Source organism: Aspergillus clavatus, genomic scaffold, assembly GCF_000002715.2.
Source record: "Aspergillus clavatus NRRL 1 1099423829805 genomic scaffold, whole genome shotgun sequence".
NCBI classification, from domain to species: domain Eukaryota; kingdom Fungi; phylum Ascomycota; class Eurotiomycetes; order Eurotiales; family Aspergillaceae; genus Aspergillus; species Aspergillus clavatus.
The window spans coordinates 352,319-378,198 of NW_001517094.1; the positions used below are offsets into that span (position 1 = coordinate 352,319).

General features: G+C 51.6%; 10 protein-coding genes across 10 annotated transcripts, besides 8 other annotated features; 6 read left to right on the plus strand and 4 right to left on the minus strand.

Annotated features, from left to right (window-relative positions):
• Positions 1-342: 342 nt before the first annotated feature.
• ACLA_019250 (S-adenosylmethionine-dependent methyltransferase) lies at positions 343-1,518 on the plus strand (the record flags this gene model as incomplete). Its single annotated transcript, XM_001268645.1, has 3 exons — positions 343-376; positions 440-703; positions 779-1,518. 3 exons carry the CDS (start codon positions 343-345, stop codon positions 1,516-1,518), a joined length of 1,038 nt encoding a protein of 345 aa, XP_001268646.1.
• A 616-nt stretch (positions 1,519-2,134) lies between these two features.
• ACLA_019260 (uncharacterized protein) lies at positions 2,135-2,866 on the plus strand (the record flags this gene model as incomplete). Its single annotated transcript, XM_001268646.1, has 2 exons — positions 2,135-2,335; positions 2,390-2,866. The coding sequence occupies 2 exons, from the start codon at positions 2,135-2,137 to the stop codon at positions 2,864-2,866; spliced, it is 678 nt and encodes a 225-aa protein (XP_001268647.1).
• Positions 2,867-2,953: 87 nt separating this feature from the next.
• On the minus strand, positions 2,954-5,170 carry rok1 (RNA-dependent ATPase ROK1; the record flags this gene model as incomplete). The annotated part of the gene is made up of 1 exon (XM_001268647.1): positions 2,954-5,170. One exon carries the CDS (start codon positions 5,168-5,170, stop codon positions 2,954-2,956), a length of 2,217 nt encoding a protein of 738 aa, XP_001268648.1.
• Positions 4,679-4,720: a microsatellite.
• Positions 5,171-5,870: 700 nt separating the features above from the next.
• ACLA_019280 (F1F0 ATP synthase subunit g) lies at positions 5,871-6,721 on the minus strand (the record flags this gene model as incomplete). Its single annotated transcript, XM_001268648.1, has 3 exons — positions 5,871-6,111; positions 6,171-6,255; positions 6,460-6,721. 3 exons carry the CDS (start codon positions 6,719-6,721, stop codon positions 5,871-5,873), a joined length of 588 nt encoding a protein of 195 aa, XP_001268649.1.
• Positions 6,722-10,338: 3,617 nt separating this feature from the next.
• On the plus strand, positions 10,339-11,577 carry ACLA_019290 (NAD(P)-dependent alcohol dehydrogenase; the record flags this gene model as incomplete). Its single annotated transcript, XM_001268649.1, has 2 exons — positions 10,339-10,505; positions 10,584-11,577. The coding sequence occupies 2 exons, from the start codon at positions 10,339-10,341 to the stop codon at positions 11,575-11,577; spliced, it is 1,161 nt and encodes a 386-aa protein (XP_001268650.1).
• Positions 11,578-13,277: 1,700 nt separating this feature from the next.
• agdC (putative alpha-glucosidase) lies at positions 13,278-16,279 on the plus strand (the record flags this gene model as incomplete). The annotated part of the gene is made up of 7 exons (XM_001268650.1): positions 13,278-13,488; positions 13,545-14,152; positions 14,215-14,458; positions 14,515-14,586; positions 14,641-15,099; positions 15,158-15,266; positions 15,319-16,279. The coding sequence occupies 7 exons, from the start codon at positions 13,278-13,280 to the stop codon at positions 16,277-16,279; spliced, it is 2,664 nt and encodes an 887-aa protein (XP_001268651.1).
• A 609-nt stretch (positions 16,280-16,888) lies between these two features.
• ACLA_019310 (uncharacterized protein) lies at positions 16,889-17,189 on the plus strand (the record flags this gene model as incomplete). Its single annotated transcript, XM_001268651.1, has 2 exons — positions 16,889-17,063; positions 17,116-17,189. 2 exons carry the CDS (start codon positions 16,889-16,891, stop codon positions 17,187-17,189), a joined length of 249 nt encoding a protein of 82 aa, XP_001268652.1.
• Positions 17,190-17,708: 519 nt separating this feature from the next.
• Positions 17,709-18,821, minus strand: ACLA_019320 (putative TIM barrel metal-dependent hydrolase; the record flags this gene model as incomplete). The annotated part of the gene is made up of 2 exons (XM_001268652.1): positions 17,709-18,671; positions 18,753-18,821. 2 exons carry the CDS (start codon positions 18,819-18,821, stop codon positions 17,709-17,711), a joined length of 1,032 nt encoding a protein of 343 aa, XP_001268653.1.
• An 826-nt stretch (positions 18,822-19,647) lies between these two features.
• ACLA_019330 (putative MFS quinate transporter) lies at positions 19,648-21,450 on the plus strand (the record flags this gene model as incomplete). The annotated part of the gene is made up of 3 exons (XM_001268653.1): positions 19,648-19,738; positions 19,808-20,161; positions 20,213-21,450. 3 exons carry the CDS (start codon positions 19,648-19,650, stop codon positions 21,448-21,450), a joined length of 1,683 nt encoding a protein of 560 aa, XP_001268654.1.
• Positions 21,324-21,347: a microsatellite.
• A 255-nt stretch (positions 21,451-21,705) lies between the features above and the next one.
• Positions 21,706-21,739: a microsatellite.
• Positions 21,740-21,744: 5 nt separating this feature from the next.
• ACLA_019340 (putative C6 transcription factor) lies at positions 21,745-24,347 on the minus strand (the record flags this gene model as incomplete). The annotated part of the gene is made up of 7 exons (XM_001268654.1): positions 21,745-22,247; positions 22,336-22,646; positions 22,714-23,026; positions 23,081-23,554; positions 23,607-23,688; positions 23,757-24,159; positions 24,295-24,347. The coding sequence occupies 7 exons, from the start codon at positions 24,345-24,347 to the stop codon at positions 21,745-21,747; spliced, it is 2,139 nt and encodes a 712-aa protein (XP_001268655.1).
• Positions 22,068-22,166: a microsatellite.
• Positions 22,091-22,139: a microsatellite.
• Positions 22,106-22,147: a microsatellite.
• Positions 24,348-24,971: 624 nt separating the features above from the next.
• Positions 24,972-25,006: a microsatellite.
• Positions 24,981-25,005: a microsatellite.
• Positions 25,007-25,880: the final 874 nt, after the last annotated feature.

Sequence of the window (25,880 nt, forward strand, 5' to 3'; positions counted from 1 at the left end):
TGTGAGATTTGCGTTTTCTGAGCGATAGGCGTCTGGCGTATTCTTCTGCTGCAATCACTTATATAGGCGTTCGACGAATCGAATCGATTTTTGTTGCGGTTTATCTCTTCTCATGGCGTTGGGTCGGGGCGGATTGCGGATCCGCGGGACAGCGCACGCCAACCTTTCCTGATCGGGTAATTCCGACTTTTTTTTCGTGCCTGGATCTGATATCGCCAAATTCCCCCTCGCCACAGCAGTAGCCATATAAGAGAATATTCAAGGACATACATCTTATTGCTATCCCTCTGTAGACTGCCGCGAACTGAAAGAATCGCTAATATCCCCCAGCCCACCACAGAGATGATCAGTGCCGATCCCGACGAGCCTCTCCACGGTATGTCCACTTCCCTCTTTTGAGATCCGCGCGATATCGGGCTGATAAGAGCCTCGATCCCAGTGCTCGACCTTCCCCAGATCTACAGCAAGCCTTCCGGCACCGACCTCCTACGAGCCTTAGACCTCCTAGCGATTAAACCACGAAGCTTCGGTATAAGCGGTAAAAACGAAGCAGTGAAGAGCCGAACCGTTCAGCCCGGGGGAATCACTCGTTATCTGACATCCATTATCTCGAGCCCTCTCTCATGGCTGGACACTGATGAACTGCGTGAGGCCGTGTGGGATGCTGCTGCTGCTCGATTGAGCGAGCGGTCTGGGCGGACCGGTACGAAAAATATTGCGCTGACGTGCTGAATTTATTTTGGCCCAACTTTCTAACATGTCGGTTTCCTCAACATAGCCATGCCAGCCATGTCGCGGGTCTTCACAATCCCCACATCATCGGACGAGGAGCTCACGCTGACCCTGCATGAACCCTCGTTGACGGCCGACAACCTAGGTATGAAAACCTGGGTCTCCTCATACCTTCTTTCCCGCCGTCTTCACAATCTCCTCGACATCACACCACCGCTCGTCCCATCATCGTCAACCACGCCCAAACCCGACAGGACCCTTCGGGCCTTGGAGCTAGGGGCTGGAACTGGTCTGGTGGGCCTTTCCTTCGCCGCCCTCCGCGGCAGCTCAGCAACAATTCACCTGACAGACCTACCGGAAATCGTACCGAACCTCACCCACAACGCTGCCTTGAACGTAGAACTGCTCACGAGAACAGAGGGATCAGTCACAACGGGGGTGCTGGATTGGTCGGTTGCGCCGTCACCGCTGCCAACAAAGGAAGAGCAGTACGATCTCATCCTTGCTGCTGACCCGCTGTACTCACCAAAGCATCCAAAATGGTTGGTTGAGACTGTCGGTCACTGGCTCAGCCGGGGCCTAGATGCACGGGTTGTCTTCGAAATGCCACTGCGCGATGCCTACCTGCCCCAGATCCAGGAGCTCCGCCAGCGTATGGCGCAGCTAGGATTAGCGGTGGTAGAGGAGGGCGAGGAGATTGGGTACGATGACTGGGAGTCGGCCGATGGGGGTGCACTTGAGGTTCGATGCTGGTGGTCAGTTTGGGGGTGGAGTGAGAAGCTCTAAGCTGCTGAGACAGTGCAGATCTTCTGGGTCTGTTTCAGAAGGCATGTCTCAACGAAGTCACGACGATAGAACGATAAACGATCGACATAGAGAGAGATAGAGATTGACTCTAGACCGGGTCACTCTTGAGCGAGTGGGCCGCTTTTTGGTTAGAAGCATTCGTGCATTTTATATCGCACATAGTCATATATCATTCTGGATCAATGATTTGACGAGGTTATTATTTCACCATTCCTGGACCAACAAATGTAGAGGGAATGTGAGGTAGGAACTTAACAGCCATGGTACATCTAGGACATTTCTTCTCGAGTACCATTTTCTATCACGTGCAACAGGCTATGACGACATCGCCACGAGGCACATGAAGATGTGGTTCCAGTCGCAATTCCAGTCGCAACAAAAAGCATCCAAAAAGCATATTTCTGAGCATTTGATGCGATGAGCCCCTGTTGACGCATACACCTCTTAGTCCTGTACTACGCGACCTCTGCTGACAGCCAGATCCATATTCCTCTTGCTTAACATTGACAAATATCTATTCCCCGCCAACACTGTCATCCTCAGTGATTTCGCCTACTTTATCCTTCAGGCTCACAGATAACCACGTTGAACCAAAATGGTCATCGGTCTTCTTACGCTCGCCGCAATTCCCACCGTCACAGGCGTGGCGATGGGAGTCAGCGAGCAACGCAAAGCCAACGAGCGCAAAATGGACGCACGCCGAATGGCGCGCTTCAACATCGATGTGGACTCATCAGGCGAAACACAGGAAGAGGATGAGGTCCGCGGGAAGCGAATAGTGCTGAGAGATAACAAGGTGCGTATCGTCCCACATTCTCTTTTCCCCGATTGCAAGACGACGAGCTGACAGGTGCTGGCCAAGGTCTATCTTGATGATCCTATCCCCTCCAGTCGCAAAGTCCCCTCTCACACGGCTGAAGCGTTCTACATCGATTACCCGGAGCTTGACGAGACGAAACACTTGAAACGGGGGTTGGGGCTTGTGACCACCATATCGGATAACCCCCCCATGCTGGGCTGGATTTACGTGGACGAGGAGACGCATGAACTCAAATATGGAAATCGGTCGCAGAGTGTCTACAATGTGGTCGGGCCGTGGGATTGGGCCAACGAAGAGACGACTTTAATACTGGAAGAGGAGAGTGCGTTCTATGCTGTGCAGGAAGACGACGGAAGCTGGGCGGTCTACTTTGATCGGGACGGCGATGAGCTGGAATACGTGCTGGAAGAGCAAGAAAAGCTGGATAATCCATTTGCGCCGATAACCTTGAAAAGGACAATGGTGCCGCCGCCGATTGACCCAAGTAGTAAAAATGGCAATTCATGATCTCGCACTCGCTGCTCTGGGGAATCGTAACTTTTTGTAATTTGTACAGATAAACATGCAACTAAACAGGGGCCATCTAGTCCACTTCTAGTTCTCCAGACCATCCCAGCTCTCATTGCCACTGTCACCGTCCGCGGCTGACTGTGCTTGGGACTTTCTGTTGCGGTTGGCTGCAATAAGCGCCTTCTTTTTGTTCTCAATCCGTCGCTCGAACCCGCTCTTGGTACTGATTCTCGTCTTCCGGTGCTCCTTGTCATCTTTGTCGCTCTTGAGGTTGGACTGTCTAGCTTTGACGCCGTGCTTCTTCAGCTCCTTCTTGTCCTTCTTGCTCAGGTCCGGCAAAGCATCCAACAGCCACTTCTGGATAGACTTTTCTCCAGTCTTGCCACGCAACTTTTCACTCACGTCGATGATATTGGCGATGCTCTTGACGTAGGGGATATCTTCCTTGGTGTAGTATGTCACTGCAATGCCACCTTCGCGGCCGGCTCGTCCGGTTCGTCCGACACGGTGAACGTAGACGGCAGCAGAATTTGGAATGTCGTAGTTGACAACACCGTTGATGCCGCGGAAGTCCACGCCACGTGCCAGAAGATCCGTAGTCACCAGGATCCAAATCTCACCCTTGCGGAAGTTCTTCATGATCTCGGATCGTTGGCCATCTGACAAGTCCGAGTGAAGCACTGCAATTCGCGATGAGCCGCCAGCCTCGGTTGGAATGTCGTATCGTAGTTCAGAGTGCAAAGCCACGGCTCTGGGAATGGTCTGGGTGAAGATAAGGAAGGGTGGACGAAGGCGGACATCTGATGCTGACGCTGCGGTTGGGTGGAGGAGTTGTCTCAAGCCCAACAGCTTTCCCTGCTCCGTGGCGGCGTAAATCAACTTATGCTCGATGTTGGGGATAGCGGAGTCCTTCAGTCCAACGACGAGACGAAGCAATGGGTAGGACTTTGTCTGATTGACGGCTTCCTTCCGCTCTTTGATGGTGGATTTGGCAAGATCTTCAACATTGGAGCCCATGGTGGCTGACCACAAGCTTGCTCGGAGCTCAGGGTGCGTGCAGGCACGCCAGATGTTAAGAGTCTGGTCCCGAAACAGGGGGTCTAGGAGGACGTCTGCTTCGTCAAGAACGATGTTTCTCACCAACGGCAAGGTAGCCATAGGCTTGGTTTGATTCGTTGAGAGCGCATTGACGAGTTGCAAAGGTGTTGTAACGAGGATATCGCTTTTGGTGACAGGCGCTTTGCCCTTGCTCTTCTTTGCGATCGGCCGTTCTTCATGTTCCGATTCTGAAGATTCATCGCCATCTTCACTGGAGCTATCGTCGCCATCGTCATCCTCGTCTTCGCGCTCTACTACCCGCATGCCCTTCTTCATGAGGGCGATCTTCACACCAGTCCCATGAACCAGCTTCCTTCCCTCGTTCACGATTTGGCTAGCAAGTTCCTTGGTCGGTGCAACAATGATGGAGAAAATCCCACGTTCCTGCTCCTGGCTCTGATCATGGTGGTGGCGCACAATCTTGTTGATCACAGGAATCAGGAAGGACAGAGTCTTTCCACTTCCCGTCGGCGCAACGACCAGGAGATCTGGCTCGACGCTCTCACCAGCCTTGGACTCAAACCCTCCCAACAACAGTGGCAAAGTACCGAGCTGAACCTCTGTTGGAACCGTAAAGCCCTGCTCAGCGATATTCTCTGCGAGCCGGCTAGAGATCTTGTACTTCGATCGCAGCTCTTTGAATGAAACGAGAGGCTCAGGATACAGCCTTCGCGCCTTCTTCTGCTCCTTCTTAGTAAGTGGTACTTTAGATTCTTCCTCTTCCTGTTGCTTTCTCTTCTTCTTTTTCTTCTTGGGCTCCTCGCTCGCAACGCGCACAGGCTGGATCTCCTCCAAATCGCGCAGATCCGTTACTTTGATCTTATGCGCATTCAGCACCGTACGACGCTGCACCTCATCCATAAACTCAACTTCCTCGTCCGACGCATCATCCTCGCCGGACCGCTCCTGCTCCTGCTTCTCCTCTTTCGACGTCGGAGTACTCGAAACCGCGGCCTTGCGCGCACCAAAGAAATTCAACTCCGCCGCATCGTCGTCTGCATCCCGCGCCTCGGCGGCAGCAGTCCGCTTCCTCTTCTTCCCCTGCTGAGCTTGCTCCAAGACCTTCTCAGCCTCGGAGTTCCGGAAAAGCTGCGGGTTCTCGGCCTTGCCCGTTGACGGGAGCCGGGTTGAGCTCTGTGCTGAAGATGGGGTGGCGCCCGTCTTCAGCTTGGTGGCTCTTGTCAACAGCTTAAAGGCGTCCATATCCTGGCATAAGAGATGTTTAAATGCTTATGCGATTGGATGCAGATTGGTGCGATCGCGCCTTTTATCTCTGAGGGACTGTCCTAGCTGTGGTGGTTGTCTGTTCGTTGTTCTTTAACACAAAAAAAAAAGTCCGGAGTAGAAATTCTTTCCCGCACGGACCAATCAGATTTCAGGAAACGATCTGATCTTCTGGTTTTGCTAAAATCATCCTTTGGAAATCTGATAGAATGCTGCGAATTAGTCTGAATGTATGCGTAAATGTAGTATTTCAGATATACAGTTGTATAGCAAGAATTACACGAGTTTGTTGTTCTCCTATGCAATTTCTTCATCTCTTAGGCTACCCTCCTCTACGGCACAGTTGTGTGCAACCCAGTATCGCCTGTTCTAAGAACTACAGAAGTATGATTTGATGATAGTGAAAGTCTATGTTGTTTTTATATGATCAATCAAGAATCTATACCACCATCCTCGACAGTTCGGAGACGAACCACCCAGCATGCTGATCTGTTGTAACAGTAGAGCTCTCCAAAACAAGGTGCCAGCGCAAGCAGAGATCAAGACACTCCCACAATTCACACGTTTTACCTCAGACAACAGCTTGGATTCCATCGTCTATCATACAATAGTACAGTGCATCAGAAAACAAGAACAAGGGGAAAGGAAAACAGGCCAGGTATGATTGTTTGGAATTGTTCTAGTGGTGGTCACCGTGGGCAGGGCCCCTGTAGCCGACGATGTTCATTCTACCGATCATCTCGCCGACAGTGAAGAAACCGATTACTTCGGCAGCGGTAACTCCAGCGAAAGCAATCTCCTTCTTGTTGGCGTTGCGGACACGGGAAATGATGTTCTGGGGAGAGAAGCTCTTGAGGGCCGAGGGGTTGCTGGCAGCGTTGATCAAAGGCTGGAAGTAGGACTGGAAGGTGGCCAGGTTGCTGGGATAGAAGTCAGTGCACTGCGTGTGCGGCGATTGAACAATGTCGGATGCACTTACGGAGGGGTCATGTTCTGACCACGGAAAACCAGCTTGGCGAGCTCAAGGCCGACCTTGGAGTAGTAGAGAGTAGGGGGTATCAAGGCTATATGTATTGGCGCAGGTGTTAGCGATCATAAAGTACGATGGTGAGGAAAAAGTGATCAAGGGACAATGGTCCACGGTATGTGATGACGAAGCCAATGCACCAAACAATCTCACGATACCATCCAAGGCAATGGATGTATCGACGAGTGGAAGTGACAGAGCAAAAAGGTTCTTGAGCGAAAGAAAGGGCGAGTCTGCTTACAGTCGACAAAGGCAATGACTTTTCCGGTTCTTCCACCAACCTTTCTCAGAGCGCTACCGAGACCCTGAGCAGCATTCGAGATCGCAGGGCCAGCTGTCGAAGTGACGCGAGAAAGACCCTCGGAAGCCTTGGAAGCAGCAGAGGAGGCAGTCTGGCTGGCCTTGGAGGCAGCTTCAGAGGTGTTGGAGGCGTATCTGACCGCGGTCCTCCGGGTCAGGAACTGCGATTGCCGCAGAACGGCACGGGTCGCCGAAGCAGGCATTCTGAATGCGACTGAAAGGGAAAAAACGGTGGGAAAAGGAGAGACAACTTTTGAAGCTGCTGGCGAAGGACAAACAGGTCCAATGGCGGGGTGGTAAATAGCCAGAGACACTGGATCGTCACGCAATTGAAGGACCGAAGTCTGAGATTTGACGCTCGGGAACTTCAGGGAATTGGGAAAAGGCCGCCGTCGGCGTGTCACGTGATGGCGCGGCACTTTTCAAGGTTTGGGAACGTGACTTTACTACCATTCCGTCAATTGCTGCTCATCGGCAGCGGAAATCTATCTGGCTTGCCATGAGCGATCGTCCCCTGGACGGGAAGGGATCTTCTTCTTCGCTCAATGATGTCTCCATTTGGGCATGATGGCCTCGTTTAGATCCTTCTTCTTGTCCGGTTCCAGTCCATTCCACATCATCACAGCCAAAGCGCATGAAAAGACACCAGACAGATGCACAACTCTTCGGAAGAACCATAAGGTCCTGAGAGTTTGAATAAGGCTTGCGAGACAGGATTATTCTCGCGACATTCCGGAGCAATCTAACGAGAAAAGTTACTTACTGATGACACAACTTGAAGCGAAGTTATGATATCTCAGGGATGTATTTTCTGGAGCTCCCAGGTATCTGAAACGTTGCATCATCACTAGTCCAAAGAAAATGGATATGCAGGAACGAATCCATCATCTACTTTCTGATCTAAGGGCTCTTACAGTGGGTAATCGCGTATAGATATTTCGCATGTTCGAAGCCAATGAAACGTGCGTTGGGGTTTCCTAGATCATTATCGCACAGAGCTGGCTGTGATTGATAGTCAATTGCACAGCTTCGCTTCTCAATTGCGTTTTCAGTTTCGGTCGACATCGTGAAGCAGAAGAAAGAGTGATGTTCACATCAAGGTAGAGAACCATCTTTGTCTAGATCAGCAGACTTGGATCTCTGGGTACCGTCAGGACTCAGGGCTCGTCTTACATTGCCAAATCCGCGAGTACAGCTATGTATTGAATCCGTATAGAATACAATCAAAAATGCTTGGACAAATCATAGTTCAACATACATGATTTAAATGACTTCAACCGATCGAACCAGTTTCAGTTGCGCTCCATGTGTTTTGGACAACTGGATGGGTATTCCATGCAACAATCTTCGAGCATATACTGGCCCTTGCGATGATAGTAGGCTCGCTTGATTTCGCCCTGATAATCAGTGATGGATGCGAAATCCCTCATAAGTACAGTCCTGGGGGCGAGGGAATTGCGATTCCCTTCCTAAAGCAGTAATCATAGAGACCATTTTACATCGAATAGGTTCAGACATCAACCAATATCTGTCGATTTTCAGAAAGTTGGATATTCCTGGGCTCGTCTATCCAAATTAGGTCCAGGGATGGTTCATATGGTTAAATCAATACTTGAATGTTGCAATCTATAATATATTCTCCGTTTCCACCTGAGATCTGTGGTCAGGTTCGTTCACAAACTAACTCTAATTTGACGTTATACCAGCACAGAGTGAGCCAGGAGAGTCACAGTATCACTAGGCCGATCACTCGTTGAATACTCATTCGCTCTCAAGCTAGTAGACTTGAAGAGTCTATCAGCATGGGCCTCAGCAGCCATATATCAGTTCAGTCCAATAAGACTCGGGCAAGGCCTATATGTTACACTTCGAGCTGGCCTAAGCTATACTAGTTGGTAGCTACATGTTTGACAGCATCTATAAGAGACGTCATGCAGCTTCGATGTTCCACAGCCCTACAAGTGCTCAGTATGGGTAGTTGAGATTGGACCATTTGGCAAGAAGCCACAGAATGTCATATGAGAGACGGAGAATCTCGGGCTAAACGGCCCAATAGGCTAACAGTGCCATCGAGCCATTGTATTTGCTCCGTCCGAGATGTGGACGATATAAAGATAAGCTTCTTCTAGCAGGATTCGAAGGTGTTTCGAAGCGAGATCCTCTAAAGTCAACTCAAACTCGGCTCTTTGACTGGGAGACAACCGCCATGAATCCAACTGGCATAACATATGATCCTCGAAGGATCAGATGTAAGAGTTAGGATGGTAATATACCGCAATGGATTTGGCTCTGTGTTGGCCGAGCAGAGATGTTCATGGGAGTCCAACGGACGGCTTGGTTCAAAGAGAAGTCTCATCAATCTGCAGGCTTTCAGCGGACAGCTCACCCTCGAGTAACCGGACCGTTGTCGTAATCCTTTCATTTGAGCACTCAATGCACACTGTTCCTTCGGTGAGTAAGAGATCCTGCTGCTTCAGAACTCTATTTGATTGACCATTTTAGTTCATGTGGCACGTGTATAGCGAACATGCCACAGGACCATACCGGTTTCTTTATTTTACCCATTCGGCTTCAGGGCGAGGGAATGGTCAAGACTCATCGGTAAGTTCCCGAGCTCAAGTATCACATTCACAGCGCCAGGGATACTATACTCCCCGGCGCGGACAATAAATGCTCTGATATTCTCCACCAAAGAATGGACGGCAACCCGCCGGAGAATTGCCGCACTGGGCCGGAGTCCACGGAACCATTGGGTCTGTCCAGGCACTGCAGTTCTGATTGAGCCAACGAGCATTTGGTTTAAAAGAATTCTTGTATGATCACTGGACGGTCATGGAATTCGGTCCCTTGTAAGTTGCTGGTTGGGTTGCTGTTGGTTGACTTGGTTCGAGGGTCATTCACGCTGTGGGATCCATTGGGAGGCTAAAAGGACCTCTGCTGCATGTGAATTTAACCGAGTCTGTACAGAGGAGGAGATAGCGAAGGAAATACTTAGAGCTGTAATCAAGTAAAGACATAGTGGTAGTGTGAGCAATACTGGTTGACAGACATTCTGATGCTGAAATACCCACGCTCACGAAATATATCCACGGCCACAAATTTCCACATCGTCTCCTGCAAGCAAGGCAAACCATGAGAGCCTCGAAACTACCAGAATCCATATGTAGAGACTCCAAAGTACTTAGTACAACGCCCTGCTGTAAACATATGCAGTGCACAGTAACAGCACACGGATCTTCTGGACAAGAGTGGTATTCCTATTTTCCGAGTCTTCAGGTCGAAACATTTCCTTCTGAGCAACCGTTCAACAACACATCGACATGCTGTAACCTGGGACTTCCTTCAACTGCTGGCTTTGAACCGATCGAGGCAGCTCCAAGACGAAAAAACCCCCGTGGATTGCGGCTAAATGGATCATTCGTCGGCGTGTGGGGAGCAGTCAGTGAGAATGCGGTGCCTCCACACCAACTCACTCACTATGTACTTACTCCATCTCCCCCATCCCACTTTTTTGTCCCGCAGGAGGATGCATCAATCAATGAGGATCATGACCACTGGGCCATGCTGGCCACCTATGGATGTCGGATAACCATAAGGGACTATAATTCGGCCTGTGCAATTTCCAGCTCCGTCATGATGTTCTTTTCTTTTTTTTCTCGCTTCTTATCATGGAGGGGTAGCTCGAGTATTAAAGGTTGAGGTACTCCATACTACTCCCCCATCCCTCTATCCATGTACAATCCTCAATTCTCTTGCTCTATACCCTTGATTTCCTTGATTCGCTTGTCTTGTTCAGTCTTTTCATAACAAATCGCACATCATGGCGTCTGCAACTGTTCTCGACAAGCCTAACATTGGCGTGTTCACCAACCCCAAGCACGATCTGTGGATTGCTGAGTCGACACCATCTCTGGAGGATGTCAAGAGCGGCAATAGATTGAAGCCTGGAGAGGTCACTATTGAGGTTCGCAGCACAGGTATCTGCGGGTATGTTAATCCCTTTGCTGTCAACTCTGCCCGCATCAAGCCGTGCGCAAACTGACGAATGATTCTTCCAAACGACAGATCCGATGTGCACTTCTGGCATGCAGGCTGCATTGGCCCAATGATCGTCGAGGGCGACCACATTTTGGGCCACGAATCGGCGGGGCAAGTGATTGCGGTCGCTTCTGATGTCACAACCCTGAAGCCCGGCGATCGTGTTGCCATTGAGCCCAACATTATTTGCAACGAATGCGAGCCCTGCCTGACGGGACGCTACAACGGCTGCGAGAAGGTCGCCTTCCTTTCGACACCCCCTGTTGACGGTCTGCTGCGCCGCTATGTCAACCACCCCGCCATCTGGTGCCATAAGATTGGCGACATGAGCTTCGAGGATGGTGCCCTGCTAGAGCCCCTCAGTGTGTCTCTGGCCGCGATCGAGCGCAGCGGACTCCGTCTGGGAGATCCCTGCTTGATCACCGGTGCCGGTCCCATCGGTCTGATCACACTGCTCAGCGCCCGCGCCGCCGGTGCCACCCCCATCGTTATCACCGACATTGACGAGGGCCGTTTGGAGTTTGCCAAATCTCTCGTCCCCGAGGTCCGCACCTACAAGGTTCAGATCGGCCAGTCAGCCGAGCAAAACGCAGAGGGCATCATCAATGTCTTCAACGACGGCCAGGGCACCGGCCCCGATGCCCTGAGACCCCGTCTGGCGCTGGAGTGCACCGGCGTCGAGAGCAGTGTCGCCTCGGCCATCTGGAGCGTCAAGTTTGGCGGCAAGGTCTTCGTCATCGGCGTCGGCAAGAACGAGATGACCATCCCCTTTATGCGCCTGAGCACCATGGAAATCGACCTGCAGTACCAGTACCGCTACTGCAACACTTGGCCCCGTGCCATCCGCCTGGTCAAGAACGGAGTAATTGATCTGAAGCGTCTCGTCACCCACCGCTTCACTCTAGAGGATGCCCTCAAGGCCTTCGAGACGGCCGCCAACCCCAAGACCGGCGCCATCAAGGTGCAGATCATGAGCTCAGAAGAGGATGTGAAGGCCGCTGAGGCTGTGCAGAAGAATTAATCGGAGAATTATCTTGCAACGGACATACTCACGGCGTTTTTAACGGGTTGATGTTTTGGGTTTCTTTCCATGTTATTATTATCTATGGCATATACCTGTCATGTTCTTTGCGTATTGTGATGATGACCCATGCCATGTAATGTTTATGATGATTGCTAGATATACATTCATGGAACTTTACTGCTTAGGATGGATCTTCTTTCTTTACTCACAATAATATTTTATGTGGTCGACAGTGCCACTAGAGTATATGGGGTTGTACTCCTGGAGCTATATATTGGGCTGCGAGTCATTTAGATTCCTGCATCTTAACACAAGTATCTACTGCCATGATCAACACACATGAATAATGCTACAATTGATCTTCATACACTAAAGTTACCCTGTGCTCTGATCTCCTTTAAATCTATATTATTTAGATGACTACGATTTGCATACAGGAGTGATAAGGCGACGGGAATCAGGTGACTTTCTTAATCAAACCCACTTTCAACTTCGGTTTATGTTTTTGTTCCACTAATGAAACATCCTCCAAATGATTGATGAATCAAAGCTTAGCATTCACTTTCTCCAAGAAAACAGATCAAGTGATGCGTTGATTTTTGATAGGATCTGACAGCATGAATAAGATTCCCCCGCTCAAGCACGAGGACGAGTGAATGCAACGCACCATCAGTGAGGTGAGTGAGTAAGACCAAGACCACTCTGGAGTCTGGACTCTCAAGCATGGACAACAGCCCAACTCCATACGCTACCCCGGACTGTAGCCTCGGCGTCCAGTCCTTAATTGGCAAACAATGTCACAGACTTACTAGCAAGAGTCTTGCGCAAAGAAGAGCGGGGCATTTCTCCATTGTCGCCTCTGGCCATGGTTTGTCGTCCGAATAAGAGCCAAGAGCACTTCCCCATAGTATTCCCGAGTGGGCATACTAAGAGGTCCGTGCTTGGTCTCCTGAAGACAATTCCCATGCAGAATTGTAGGTTGTTGCCAAAGGTTTCTTCTCGTACCCATCATGCCTTGAAGGCTTGAAGCGCACACATGAAGCATGGCTGACTGTGTTCCACTTCTCCCAGGCTGATCGACCGTGTTCCTGTGTACTACTTTGGACTGATGTACATCCAAATCAACTCAAAATGGATGTCACAAATGATCATCCACGAGGCTGCCAATTATTGCTTGCTACATACATGAACACATGCAGAACGCCTGGTTTACGTATTTCCCCTCTGGGACACGATCAGCAGTCCTGAAAACCAAATGGGACTGGCATGGTCCCCCCGATATTTGACCGAAATCTTGCTGAGCCTGTGCAGAGTATTGTTTGCTCTATTCTTTATTGTCATTCCCCGCCTATTTTCCTCGTTTATTTGGGATCGAATGGAGCAACTCCAGCTTTAGGTCTTTGTAAGAACACAAGAGCTCTTGTCGACGACCAATTGTCGGCTCGCTGTAGATATCGACCCAGGTCCAATCTCCGAGCAGTCGTCCCGCATACCTGGATCTGATTGATCTGATGCGTCCGACGTCAGTCATACAGTTAAAGAACTTCTTTGTCACTATCCCGTGCTCCCAGATCGCATGAGATACGTTTGATGCAACCTCCTTCAGCAAGGGCCGGGGCCAGACACATATAAATTGCCTTTGAACCCCCCTCAATTCTCGTGTTCTTCAGTACGATCTCTCAAACCTCAAGCCCAACATGTTGAGATCGCTCCTGCTTCTTGCCCCCATGGTGGGAGCCGCCGTGGCTGCCACCGAACCAAACAGCCCTGCCTGCCCTGGATACAGAGCCACCAATGTCAGGGAGGGACACAACTCCTTGACTGCCGATCTGACCCTTGCGGGCAAGCCGTGCAATACCTACGGCACGGATCTGAAGAACCTGAAGCTTCTTGTGGAGTACCAGACTGGTAGGCAACCCGCACAGACTTGAATATTCAGATTATTTTTGCTTACATTCTTCTAGATGAGCGTCTTCATGTCAAGATCTACGACGCCAATGAGCAGGTTTACCAGGTTCCTGAGTCGGTTGTCCCTCGCGTGGACGGCAAGGGCGGATCTCGCAAGAAGTCTGTTCTGAAGTTCAACTTCAAGGCGAACCCCTTCTCCTTCCAAGTGAAACGAGGCAGAGAAGTTCTTTTCGACACTTCTGGGTCGAACCTGGTCTTCCAAGATCAGTATCTGAATCTCCGCACCTCGTTGCCCAGAGATCCTAATCTGTACGGTCTCGGAGAACACACTGATCCTCTTCGTCTGACTACCACAAACTACACCCGTACTCTTTGGAACCGTGACTCGTACGGTATTCCCGAGAACAGCAATCTGTACGGTAGTCACCCAGTTTATTATGACCATCGTGGTGAGGATGGAACCCACGGAGTCTTCCTGCTGAACTCCAACGGCATGGACATCAAGATCGACAAGACAAAGGATGGAAAGCAGTTTTTGGAGTACAATGCTCTTGGAGGTATCTTTGACTTCTACTTCTTCAATGGCGATACACCCAAGGACGCCAGCATAGAATATGCCAAGGTTGCTGGTCTGCCGGCCATGCAAAGCTACTGGTCCTTTGGTGTCAGTATCCCCTCCTCGTTTCCCCCGTTATACTCCTGAGATTGCAGTCTAACATACCACAGTTCCACCAATGTAGATACGGCTACCGCGATGCTTTTGAGGTCGCCGAAGTGGTTCAGAACTACACTCAGGCCAAAATTCCCCTTGAGACCATGTGGACCGACATTGACTACATGGACAGAAGACGAGTGTTCACTCTCGACCCCGACAGGTTTCCCTTGGAGAAGGTGCGTGAGTTAGTGTCGTACCTGCACAAGCACGATCAAAAGTACATCGTGATGGTCGATCCCGCTGTCAGCGTTAGCGGTAAGTCACTTGTATATAAAGGACTGGGACGTTCATGATTACTGACACATCGCTAGACAACAAAGGTTTCAACGATGGTATGGAGCAGGGCGTCTTCATGAAGCACCAGAATGGTAGCCTCTACAAGGGTATGATCTTCAAGACACTTCATTACTGGAACACACTAACACATTGATATACAGGTGCCGTCTGGCCTGGTGTCACTGCCTATCCTGACTGGTTCCACCCTGATATCCAGAAGTACTGGGATGGCCAGTTCAACGACTTCTTCAGCCCCGAGAAGGGTGTTGATATTGACGGTCTGTGGATCGACATGAACGAGGCCGCCAACTTCTGCACCTATCCTTGCCTGGATCCCGAGGGCTACTCTATCGAGAACAACCTTCCCCCTGCCGCCCCGCCAGTTCGGCCCAACCCTCGCCCCCTGCCCGGCTTCCCCGATGATTTCCAGCCTCCTGCCGCCTCCAAACGCTCCGTCGCCAAGGGCTCCAAGGTCGGACTGCCTGGCCGTGACCTGCTCAATCCTCGCTATCAGATTCGCAACGATGCTGGCCTCATCAGCAGCAAGACTATAAATACTGATCTCATCCACGCTGGCGAGGGCTATGCCGAGTATGATACCCACAACTTGTATGGCACCAGTAAGTAGACATTTGACCGCCTTCTTCATATCCCCGTTCTTTCTGACGTTTTTATCAGTGATGAGTTCCGCTTCTCGCCAGTCCATGGCGCAACGTCGCCCAGCGGTGCGTCCTCTGATCATTACTCGCAGCACCTTCGCTGGTGCTGGTACCCATGTTGGACACTGGTATATGCTCCCACCACAGCCCTTCTTGAGGGATAACGCTAATAAATCCTAGGCTGGGTGACAACCTCGCGGACTGGAAGCATTACCGCATCTCCATCGCTCAGATGCTTTCGTTCGCTTCGATGTTCCAGGTTCCCATGGTCGGCTCGGATATTTGTGGATTTGGCGGTGACACGAACGAGGAGCTTTGCGCTCGTTGGGCCCGTCTCGGTGCCTTCTACCCCTTCTTCCGTAACCACAACGAGATCACTTCGATCCCTCAGGAGTTCTATCGCTGGGAGTCCGTTGCGGAATCCGCTCGCAAGGCGATTGAAGTCCGCTACAAGCTCCTCGACTATGTCTACACTGCCTTCCACCGTCAGACCCAGACCGGCGAGCCGTTCCTGCAGCCCATGTTCTACATGTACCCCGAAGACAAGAACACCTTCTCGAACGACATGCAGTTCTTCTACGGTGATTCCATCCTGGTCAGCCCTGTCCACGACGTCAGCCAGACCTCGGTCGAGGCGTACTTCCCCAAGGATATCTTCTACGACTGGAACACTGGCGATGTTCTGCGCGGCCGTGGTGCCAAGGTCACCCTCAGCAACATCAGCGTGACCGACATCCCCATCCACATCCGTGGTGGCAGCATCGTCCCCATCCGCTCGGAGTCGGCTATGACCACCGTTGAGCTGCGCAAGAAGGGCTTCGAGCTTCTCATCGCTCCTGGACAGGACGGCACCGCCTCGGGCACCCTGTACCTGGATGACGGCGATTCTCTGAAGCAGTCCGCCTCCCTCGAGCTGGAGTTCAAGTACCGCAAGGGCAACCTCCAGATCAAGGGCAAGTTCGGCATGCACACTGATCTGAAGATCAATGCTATTACCCTGCTTGGCCAGACCTCTGTCCCTCGCCAGGTGACTCTTTCGCGTGCTGGCAAGGCCGACTCTAAGTTCGACCCTGCCCGCCAAAGCGTGACCATCAAGACCGACTTGTCTCTTAACGAGTCTTCGGAGATCGACATCAACTAAAATGTATTTAGTCGGGGACACTAAGATAGTTAGTTGATCCTATGTATATTGAGCATGTTCTTTGAACGTTTGAATTCCTCTTCTACTCCGTAAACATAAGAACTGACTGCGAAAGGAATCAAGGGATGGTCCACCCGCCGTGTCAATCCCCCCATTATTGATGACGAGCCTTGAAGATCTTTAGATTCCACCGTCAACAGGCTTTCTGACTGAGACAGAGCAGGCAAAAACACATACAATAGGATTTACCGCAAGCCCTTGCAACGAGGGACCTGCGCAGGAGCAGCTACACAGTACACTGCTCCATCCAACTCCACGGAGCATTTATCCCCAATCCCACATACCACAACCTCCTCATCCTCAACTACGCAAGGGGCATCAAGCAAGGCGTTTCTCGCTGCCAGACATCTCCCAGACAGAACTCCCACTCACGTACCATGCACCTACTTCCTCGTACCTACCTTAGCTTATTCGCCACTCAACAATAACCTATAACAGTCCATATCAATCAAGTCAAGTCAAGTCAATCTCCAACTCCAACAAACTCCAACTTAAAACCACAGCGCAAAAAAACACCAGAAGACCAGACAGACCACACACACCCCCAAAATGAAACCAACCAGCATCCTCCTCACCCTCCTCTCCTCCCTGACCCTCGCCACCGCCGAACTCTCCTACTACTGCCCCATGGCGCGCGACAAGACCAACATGATCCAGAAAGCGTACTGCTGCGACACGCTGTCCCCGGCCCCGCACACGGACCTGGCCGTTGTGTCGGATGATTGTATGTTTAGTGGACGCCCTCCCCCTCCTGCCCCTTTTAACCCAGCAGTTAGCCTCCTCTGTGCTTCGGCCCTTAATCTGGATTTCCTGGTTTGAGCGGGTGGCTGATGAGACGGATGGAACATAGGCAAACTTGCGGATGCGAACGTGGTGGGGAATCGGTGCGCGCAAGGCGATCGCCCGGTTTGTTGTTATCAGATTGTGAGTATCCTTTGGATATTAGTATAGTGTGGGTTTGGATTGAGTGCTGATGGGGAGAGTAGGAGCGGAAGTCGATTTGTACTGCGTATGCGCAGTTTCAGGATGTGTAATTGGGGAGAGGAGGTAGCTATAAAGGGATGGGATGGGATGGGACCCGGTAGTGACTATGGGTAGGGGACTCTGCAGGGCCATTTCTATTGTCCTCAGAGACTGGTCTGCACACCTGGATGGGGTTTGGGGGACCGGAGTAAGATGTTCGAGGGTGCAATGCGGACAGATGGCATTGCGACATGCTATGCAGGTCTGAAACCATATAGCTTTTCTACATTTTTTTTCGTCTGATGCCTTGAGTATCAGTGTTTCTTATTCAGAGTAGTCGCCGCTTAATGCTTCTTCCAACCCAATGGAAATGGAATCATTGAGAAACATGATTGATTATTTGTATTTAGGAGAACTCTTCCTTTGTCCTCATCAGCTCCTCCGCATTCAACCGAAAGAGTTGATCCGTTAAGCCAGGTTCACGGGCACACAATCGCAAGCACATTTCGGTGAATGGGCCAATATCGACCCCGGGAAACCGAGTATGCGGCCAGTCTGTCGCGTATACTAGCCGCCTCGGGGCTTTCTGTAGGAGCTCAGTGGTAATGGCCTCGATGTCACGTAATCTGTTGTCGACGCCGAAGCGGTACGGGGCGGATATTTTGACATATGTTTGGCCTGCTTGAAGGAGGGAGACCAGGGATGAAAATCCCGGGAGTATGTATGGGTTGATTGATAATTCATCCGCGATGGTCATACCCGAGAAGTCTGGAGACCCATAATGGTCGATACAGACCTTGACTCCGAGTCTGGGGACGATGGCTTCTAGCATGGGAACCATTCGCAGAGGCAGATAGAGTTGGATCATCCAGCCAAGAGGACGGATGATATTTGCATGCTGCATGAGCGTCTCTGCAAGCTCCGACTCGGAGAGGACCTTGCCTACTGATTGAAAGTTTACTCGGATGCCGCAGACACCCAATTTATGCCATGAGGCCAGTGTGCTGTGGGTGATGCTGGTAGGATCGATGACGACCACTCCTCGCCCGCGAGCGGGGCCGACGCGCTGTAAAGCTGCGAGTAAGCATGAGTTATCGGTGCCGTAGATGGATGGCTGGACAAGAACGATGTTCTCCATGCCAACGGTGGATTCGAAAGCAAGAGCCTCCTCCAGTGTATGTGATGAGGGCGTGTACGCGGCATCCCGAGAGACCATATAGCGGTGCGGCTCCACGACGTGCATATGGCTATCCCAGGACCGTGGGGGGATACGCTCCTTGAATGATACAGCATTGCCTCTGCTGACTGACGCTGGTTTAAAAGTAGCCGTGAGGTGCGAAGCCGATGAGTTGGTGAAACGAGGTCTGGACTTCGGAATGTAAGCACAGCATTCATCGGAACTTTTAAGTTGTCCAATAAACCCAAGGAGGACAGATGAGTATAAACTTACAGCAACATGTAATTCGAAACAGTGTCTCCTGAACGCTCGTCTCAACAACCCGCTTCGGAATGTCGCCATTTTAGCATACAGCTCTGAATCTTCATAGGAGTCGTGCACGGAACAGGTAGTAAGAGCACGGGTCTGCTATCAACCCCAGGCTGCGTGATCAGACAAGCATGGGACTGAGAACCAAGGGGACTAGATGAATGCTTTGTGATAAACATCTCCTCAGAGGGGTTTTATACAAGTCACAACGGAACATCTCCGGAATGGAAATTTGCAGTCACATGCAGACTGACGAGAACTCCGGTCTTCGCTGGGAAAAACAGCTCTGTTCAGCCCCGTTATATCTTATCATTTCCCTATCTTCGATTAGCACGGTTCTTGGAAAGGGGGATCAAAGTGGATTGCTAGCGGAGCCATCCGGTAGATCTCACCTGAATCATGCTGTCTTCCACACTCACTGACCTAAAAAGCCTGTGTCCTTTTCACACACTCGCACGGACTGCATTCGCAAGAGGGGATATCCCTGTTCATCATGAACTGTAGCCAAAAATTCCGCGAGAATCGTCCTATCAACAGCAGAAGTAAGGATGCGAACTGCAGTAGAACGCTGGACGTACAGCCATCGGAAGTTGACCGAAGTGAGTCAGTGTGTCATGTGCTTTCCCGCTTTTCAGACGAGATTTTGCCGATTCATCCAGATTCCCGAGTCAGGACTCAGGATTGATACCATACCAAGTGGATATGCTTTAATCCTTATCCCTCTATCTTCATTCATACTTCGTACCCAATCATTGCATCTTGACCAGTACCCGCAGACCCTGAATTAGTGCTTGATGTTAGTTGTCGAGGCCCCCTATCTTGGCCTCGCTTCCCCGCATGCTATCCGCCAGTCGCCATCATGCCGCTGGCAATGGACTGGTCGCGGTGGACCACTTGTCCTTACTATGCCGTCGTGATCTTGATCATCGCCTGTGGGAGCATTCCCAAAGGTTCGTTGTCTTTTTCTAGGTTCTGTTGTTCGCCTCTCCAGCTAACCGTCTGTGTTTCTACTATCGCAGGTTACGATGAGGGCGGGTTCAGCGCCAGTGTCAATCTAGAATCGTTCAAGGATGACTACCGCCTCCAAAGCTCGGAATGGTTAGGCCAGGAGACGGCGTTGGCCAACCGGAAGGCCAACATCACATCATTTAATGTTCTTGGGGCCGCTTTTGGTGCCTTGTTTGCGCTAGATCTGAACGATCGCCTGGGCCGGCTGCGCTCATGGCGTCTAGCGTGTCTCGTTTGGGCATCGGGGCTGTTTGTGCAGGTCTTCTCGTCCGGTAAATATGGCTTGCTTCTGGCTGCAAGAATTTGGAGCGGACTTGGGGCTGGAGCGTTGACAGTGGTCACCCCTCTGTATTTGTCTGAAATCGGTATGTTCTAGAGGACAAACTCGGCTGAGACTATCTACTGACCTTCTCTAGCGCCGACAAGGACCAGAGGGTTGGTTGTCAGTGTGTATATGGTGATACTGCTAGCCATATTGGCATTAGGTTCGTTACCCCCATCTATTTCTGGCATGGTCAAAGCTGACTTGAAAGGCTTCTTCATCAACTATGGCGCTAGTCTGCATATGGCGCCAACGCGCACTCAGTATCGCCTCGTGCAATCCATACCTCTAATTCCAGTCGGCATCGCACTCGTCGCCTCTTCCATCGCGCCCGAAACGCCTCGCTATTTAGTCTCGAAACAGCGGTACGACGAAGGACGGTCAGTGCTAGCCCGTCTGCGCGGCAAGGATATCACAGACCGTGATGTTCAAGACGAGTTCACCGCCATCAATGCGCAGATCCGCGCGAAGGCGTCCGACCTGGCCTCTGTCTCGCACTGGCAAGCCTTTAAAGAAACGCAGTTGAACCCCAACTACCGCCAACGTTTCTGGCTGCTCATGGTGATGCAGACCATTTCGCAGTGGACTGGCGGCAACGGGATCACGTACTACGTCGCCACGATCTTCCAGTACGCTGGTGTTACCGGCAACGCGCAAGCGCTCGTCTCCTCCGGCGCCTACGGGATCGTCAAGCTTGTCTTCACCATGGCCTTCACTTGGGGCCTGATCGACTTCTTCGGCCGTCGGCGGTGCGCGCTCGCAGGGCTCTCCCTTCAGCTCGCCGCACACATTTACATGGGGGCATACATGGGCCTGCAGCCGGGGTCCAGGGGCAACCGGTCCGCGTCGGACGCGGCCATCGCCTCCGTCTTCGTCTACGCCGTCGGCTGGTCCATCGGCCTGTGCACGATCCCCTACCTCTACGGCACGGAGATCTTCCCCACGCGCATCCGCAACGTCAGCTACGCGCTCAGCATGTCGCTGCACTGGTTCTTCCAGTTCGCCATCGTCCGCGTCACCCCCAACATGTTCGTATCGCTTGACGTCTGGGGCGCGTACCTCTTCTGGGCCATCGTCTGCTTCGCCGGCCTCGTCATCCTGGGCATCTGGATGCCCGAGACCAAGGGCGTGCCGATCGAGAACATGGGCGACCTCTTCGAGGGGCCATGGTATCTGCGCTGGCGCGCGAAGCCGAAACCCAGGTTGGAGCCGGAGCCGGAGCCGGAGCCGACGATGCGCGTTGCGTCTCCGTGCAGTGTGGTAGAAATGGACGCGGGGGGCGTCTATCCTCTGAAGAAGCAACCGGAGTGTAGGAATGTGGGATTGTTGTAGTCTGTATAGTCATCGTGAAGCGTTTTTGTTCTTGTCTTGCTTGCTATTTGTTCTGAACATGTCACTGTGTCGATTGTACATACCCCACTCTATCGTATCATAATACTTTCCAACAAGATCATCCCATACGAGCCCAAGTTATGTATATACTCATGCTCGAATAACCAATATGACATAGATAGAACCGACAAGACACGAACACAAATGCCCGCCCAACACCACGAACAAGTAAACATTATAGATCGAGGACCAAAACATGCATGCATACACGCATGCAAGCAAGCAAGCAATCGATTAACTCTGCCGCATCCACCCCGCCTCAAACGCCGGCGTCATGTTCGTCGTGATCGGCTCTGCATACGAAAACGCCTCAAACACCTCCGGCGTGATCTCATACGCACCGGGATTCTCCAGCGCGACCGCCGCACCTGACATCCCACCGAGCAAATGCGGTGCGGGGAGCCCCGCGACGCCCGTCTGCGAGAGCTCGAAGTCCGCGACGGGGTGCTGGAACGTGTAGCCCTGGTGGAGTAAGGGGGCAGCGGAGGCGGCCGTGCTCGGCGCGGGCTGGTGGGCGGGGGAAACGTGGCGGGAGGAACTGCCGGGGTGGTGGCCTGGGGATCGGCTGTGGGTTCGGGACTGAGGTTGCGAGTGAGGGTGAGGGTGCGGGTGCGGGTGCGGGTGTGAGTGCGAGTGCGAGGGTGTAGGTTCGGGTTGCGTGGCGGGGATGGTGATGTGGATGTTTATTTGGAGTTTTTGGAGCTCGTGGTAGATGAGGCTGAGGGCTGTGGTGATGACTGCGGGAGGTCAGTATGGGGTACGTCCGATGGCTGGGGTAGAATGGAATATAGGAGAGAAGAAGGGAAGCAAAGGGAAAGGACGAACCTGGATTGGAAACCTTGACGCGCTCAAGGGCGAAGATGCAGAATTTGAGTTTGTCCAGAGTGCCGGGCGCGGCGTACTTCAGCGCCTGGATCTCCAGGAGGAAGATCGAGGCGGCCGTGTAGACGCTGTATGCGAGGGACAGGACGACATGTGTATCGCCAAACGTGCGACGAAATAGGTCGAAGAGGGATAGTATGGCCGTTGCGGAGGTCATGCACTGCACCAAATGGCTTTTATCATAAGGCTCTCGCTTTCTCTTCGAACAGAGAACCGGACGATGAAGGAGGATGTTGATGGTATGGTACAAGCAGCTGCGATATAGGTCAGAGGAGAAAAAAAAAATAAAAGGTTGGAACAGGGACTGGTGAGGGCACATACTTGAGGATGACGATATGGCTTGGTGGTGAGTACGAGGGCAAGTCGGAGGTCACGAGCTTCAGATAATCCGGCAACTCCTCCCACCACTCCGTGAGATTTCTTGCCTGCTCTTGGATGCAATTGTAGAATTCTGCTTCGGGGACCTGTCGGGTCGGATCATAGATATGGATCAGAATTTCGTTGAGGATCTCTGCTAACCCGCACATCCTCATGAAGCACGAGGTCGAATGGGCCTGGCTGGGCGGATAGTGAGTGCCTTCCGGGAAGATGACGCCATGCGGCGTCCAGATCTCGATCTCCGAGGTATCGTCCACTGGCAGATATGAGCATTTGGCATATTTAACCTTGGGTGCCAGTCTTGACTTACAGAGCGTCCGTGGCGGGCTGACGCGCGAGTTCTGCATTGTCGGCGACCTGCCAAAGTACAACGATACCATCTTGTCCCAGAAGAAACAGCTCCAGAAGAGCCGGTTGCGGATCTCGATATCCTCGTCGCTCAGCTGAACCGAGTCCGGATACTTGCGGCTATCGATCGAGATGCCCAGGTCGTCCAGCAATCGGAAGGCCATGCCACTGTATAGCCAGGCTTGCGTTCGGTTCCCCCGCCCGCACTCCTGCGCACTGAGAAGAAGCAACGTCTGGATGGTCGGGATGCCCGCATAGCCGACTTTGAGTGAATCGTATAATCCCGAGACGGCACGGTGAGAGAACAGGGCGCCACCGTCGTAGGATTCAAGGATGGGACCGATCTTGGGTTCGGCCTTGCACCAGCGTACCGAGTGAGAAAGGATGGCATTAAGAAGGGCTTCCGAGTAGTAAGGCCCGTCTATTTTCATATCACCTGAACATTGTAAGTCTCTAAGTGTGCACCGGAATGAATATGGAGCACGAACGAGTAAACGCAGGGCGATAAACGAAGTTGAACAGCGGCTGAATCCAGCACCAGTGGGAGTCCAAAAGATATTGGAATGGTTCCTGGAGGAAAAGCAACATGTCAGCTCGCCGGTCTCTCCCGCCACAAAACCACAGCATGTCTTCCGTACCGGCATGGCAGCCAGCTGCTCAATTGCCCTCTCCCGCCAAGCATTGTTGATGAGCCTTTCCTTCCGTCCTTCCAGCCGCATCGCCAGATGGGAAGACGGCGAGGTCTCGCTTAGAACACCGCTTGGAAGCTGAAACAAACTGGTCGGGCCGTGAAACGATATTCGGCCATCATGCTCGATCTGCAGTCCCTCGAAGTCCCTGGCTAGATCCGGCTCGCTTCCCTCTTCGGCTTTGATTCCCGGCCTCGAATATGGGCTTGAGCTCGACTCCCCCGTCGACGAGGGCGAGCCAACCTTCCGAGCTTCTGGCTCCGGCAGCGGTTGGCTCCGCAATTTGGCGAGGGCATCTTCCAGCTGAGCAACGCGAGCCTCCAGTTGCTTAGTATAGGATAAGGTCGGAGCTCTAGCGACAAGAATCGACCAGTCAGAAGCGAGCGACAGCAATAATGAATCAAAAACGAGGAGAAAGTGAAAGAAGAAAAATAGAATAAAATAAGAGAAATTAGAAGCAGGGGGATGACGCACAAGCTATACACACACACTTCTCCGCGAGCTGCACAGCGCGAACACGACGGACTTGCGCCGTTGCATTTGACCTGAATAAAAAAACCCCGACGGTCAGTCAGCTCCCGATCCCGGATGTGATACCCGCATCACCCCAAGGTCCAGCAATCGGAAGATCCATATTCACGTTCGTATTTTTTCGGACTTCACCCGAGCGGATGATGGGGGAATGCAGGCAGGGGAAAACAGAATTATAATAAACCGCCTCCTCCTCCCCCCCAAAAAAAACCCACCTTGCGCTTGCGACAGGCCTCACATGAGAAGGCGCTCTTCCGAATCAGATTGGTCTTCAACGGCACCTCGGCCATGCCCGACTGACGGGGTTCGACTACCATGAAATCAAGAGGGAGGGTGACCGGGAATGATCGCAGAAGATCGGACAGGCTGCGCGGAACCCCTCCATGAGAAGAGTCGGAGAAATTAGAAACTCGACCCCAGAAGGCGAAGGCGCAGAGGCACAAAAGAAAAGAGACGAAAGGAGATGGGAAAGGGTCGTTTGTTCACTAGGCGGTCGATAGTGGGGAGAGGGGCAACAGGACTATGGATAAACGGGGACGACTGAGATTGGAGACTTGAATCTTCTGGAAGAGGATCAAGCGTTCAGTATCTGGAATTCTGGGAGTGTAGTTTAGAAGGAAGAATAATCGATACTAATAATAATAGTAGTAGTAGTAGTAGTAGTAGTACGGAGAGATGCTATCATGCTGGACTTATTGGAGTACCCAGATCTATGATCATCTACCAGGGAACAGTCATCTCATCATCTCAGAAATAATAATGGTGGGGCTGAGAGAAAGAAAAAAAGGAATTCGATAAAACGAAAAGGAAGCAGCACAAAGCTTCTTTGCCAGAACGTCGACTCACGGCATGCCGTTCATTATTATTAGCCAAGGGTGAAGGAAGTCAAGGAACCTTAGAGCCTTGAGGAAAGAGGACGAGAAGGATGACTGATTGACGTCGGCGATACTCCGGCAAAACTCAAGTCAAGTCAGCCAATAATAATCATTCATTCATTTGAAGCAATCTCCACGAGTCCTTTTTTTTCCCACTACCTGAGTTACCACCGTCCACCAGGGACTTATCAAAAGGGATAACTATAAGACATTGGGAAGGGGGAGGGTTTATTTCTTTCCTATCGAACTACAGAGTACAGACTACAGAGATGTGGTGCAAAAGTACACGATAGTCACGTGACACTGTACATACAATTCCTCTCCCGTCTGAACGTCATCATCCCCTGACCGCCCCCAACAATAACAGTACGGAGTACTACATAGTAGTAGTAAGACTAAGTACTAGACTAGTAGTACTATCCCGAAGCTGAAATGCTTGCGAACTGGACCCAGTCTCGGCCAGGATTACTCCATCGGGAATGAGTCCCGGTGGGAAGGCAAACCCATCCATGCGCAGATCGTTCAACGGCTGAACAAGCCCGGACATACTGTGTACGCGACGGATCATGGACTATGGTCCCCAAAAGGATCGAACAGTCGGAAGAATTTTATATAATACACGGATGAGGCTGGTCTAAAGTACAAAGAAATAAGGTTGCATGAGTGC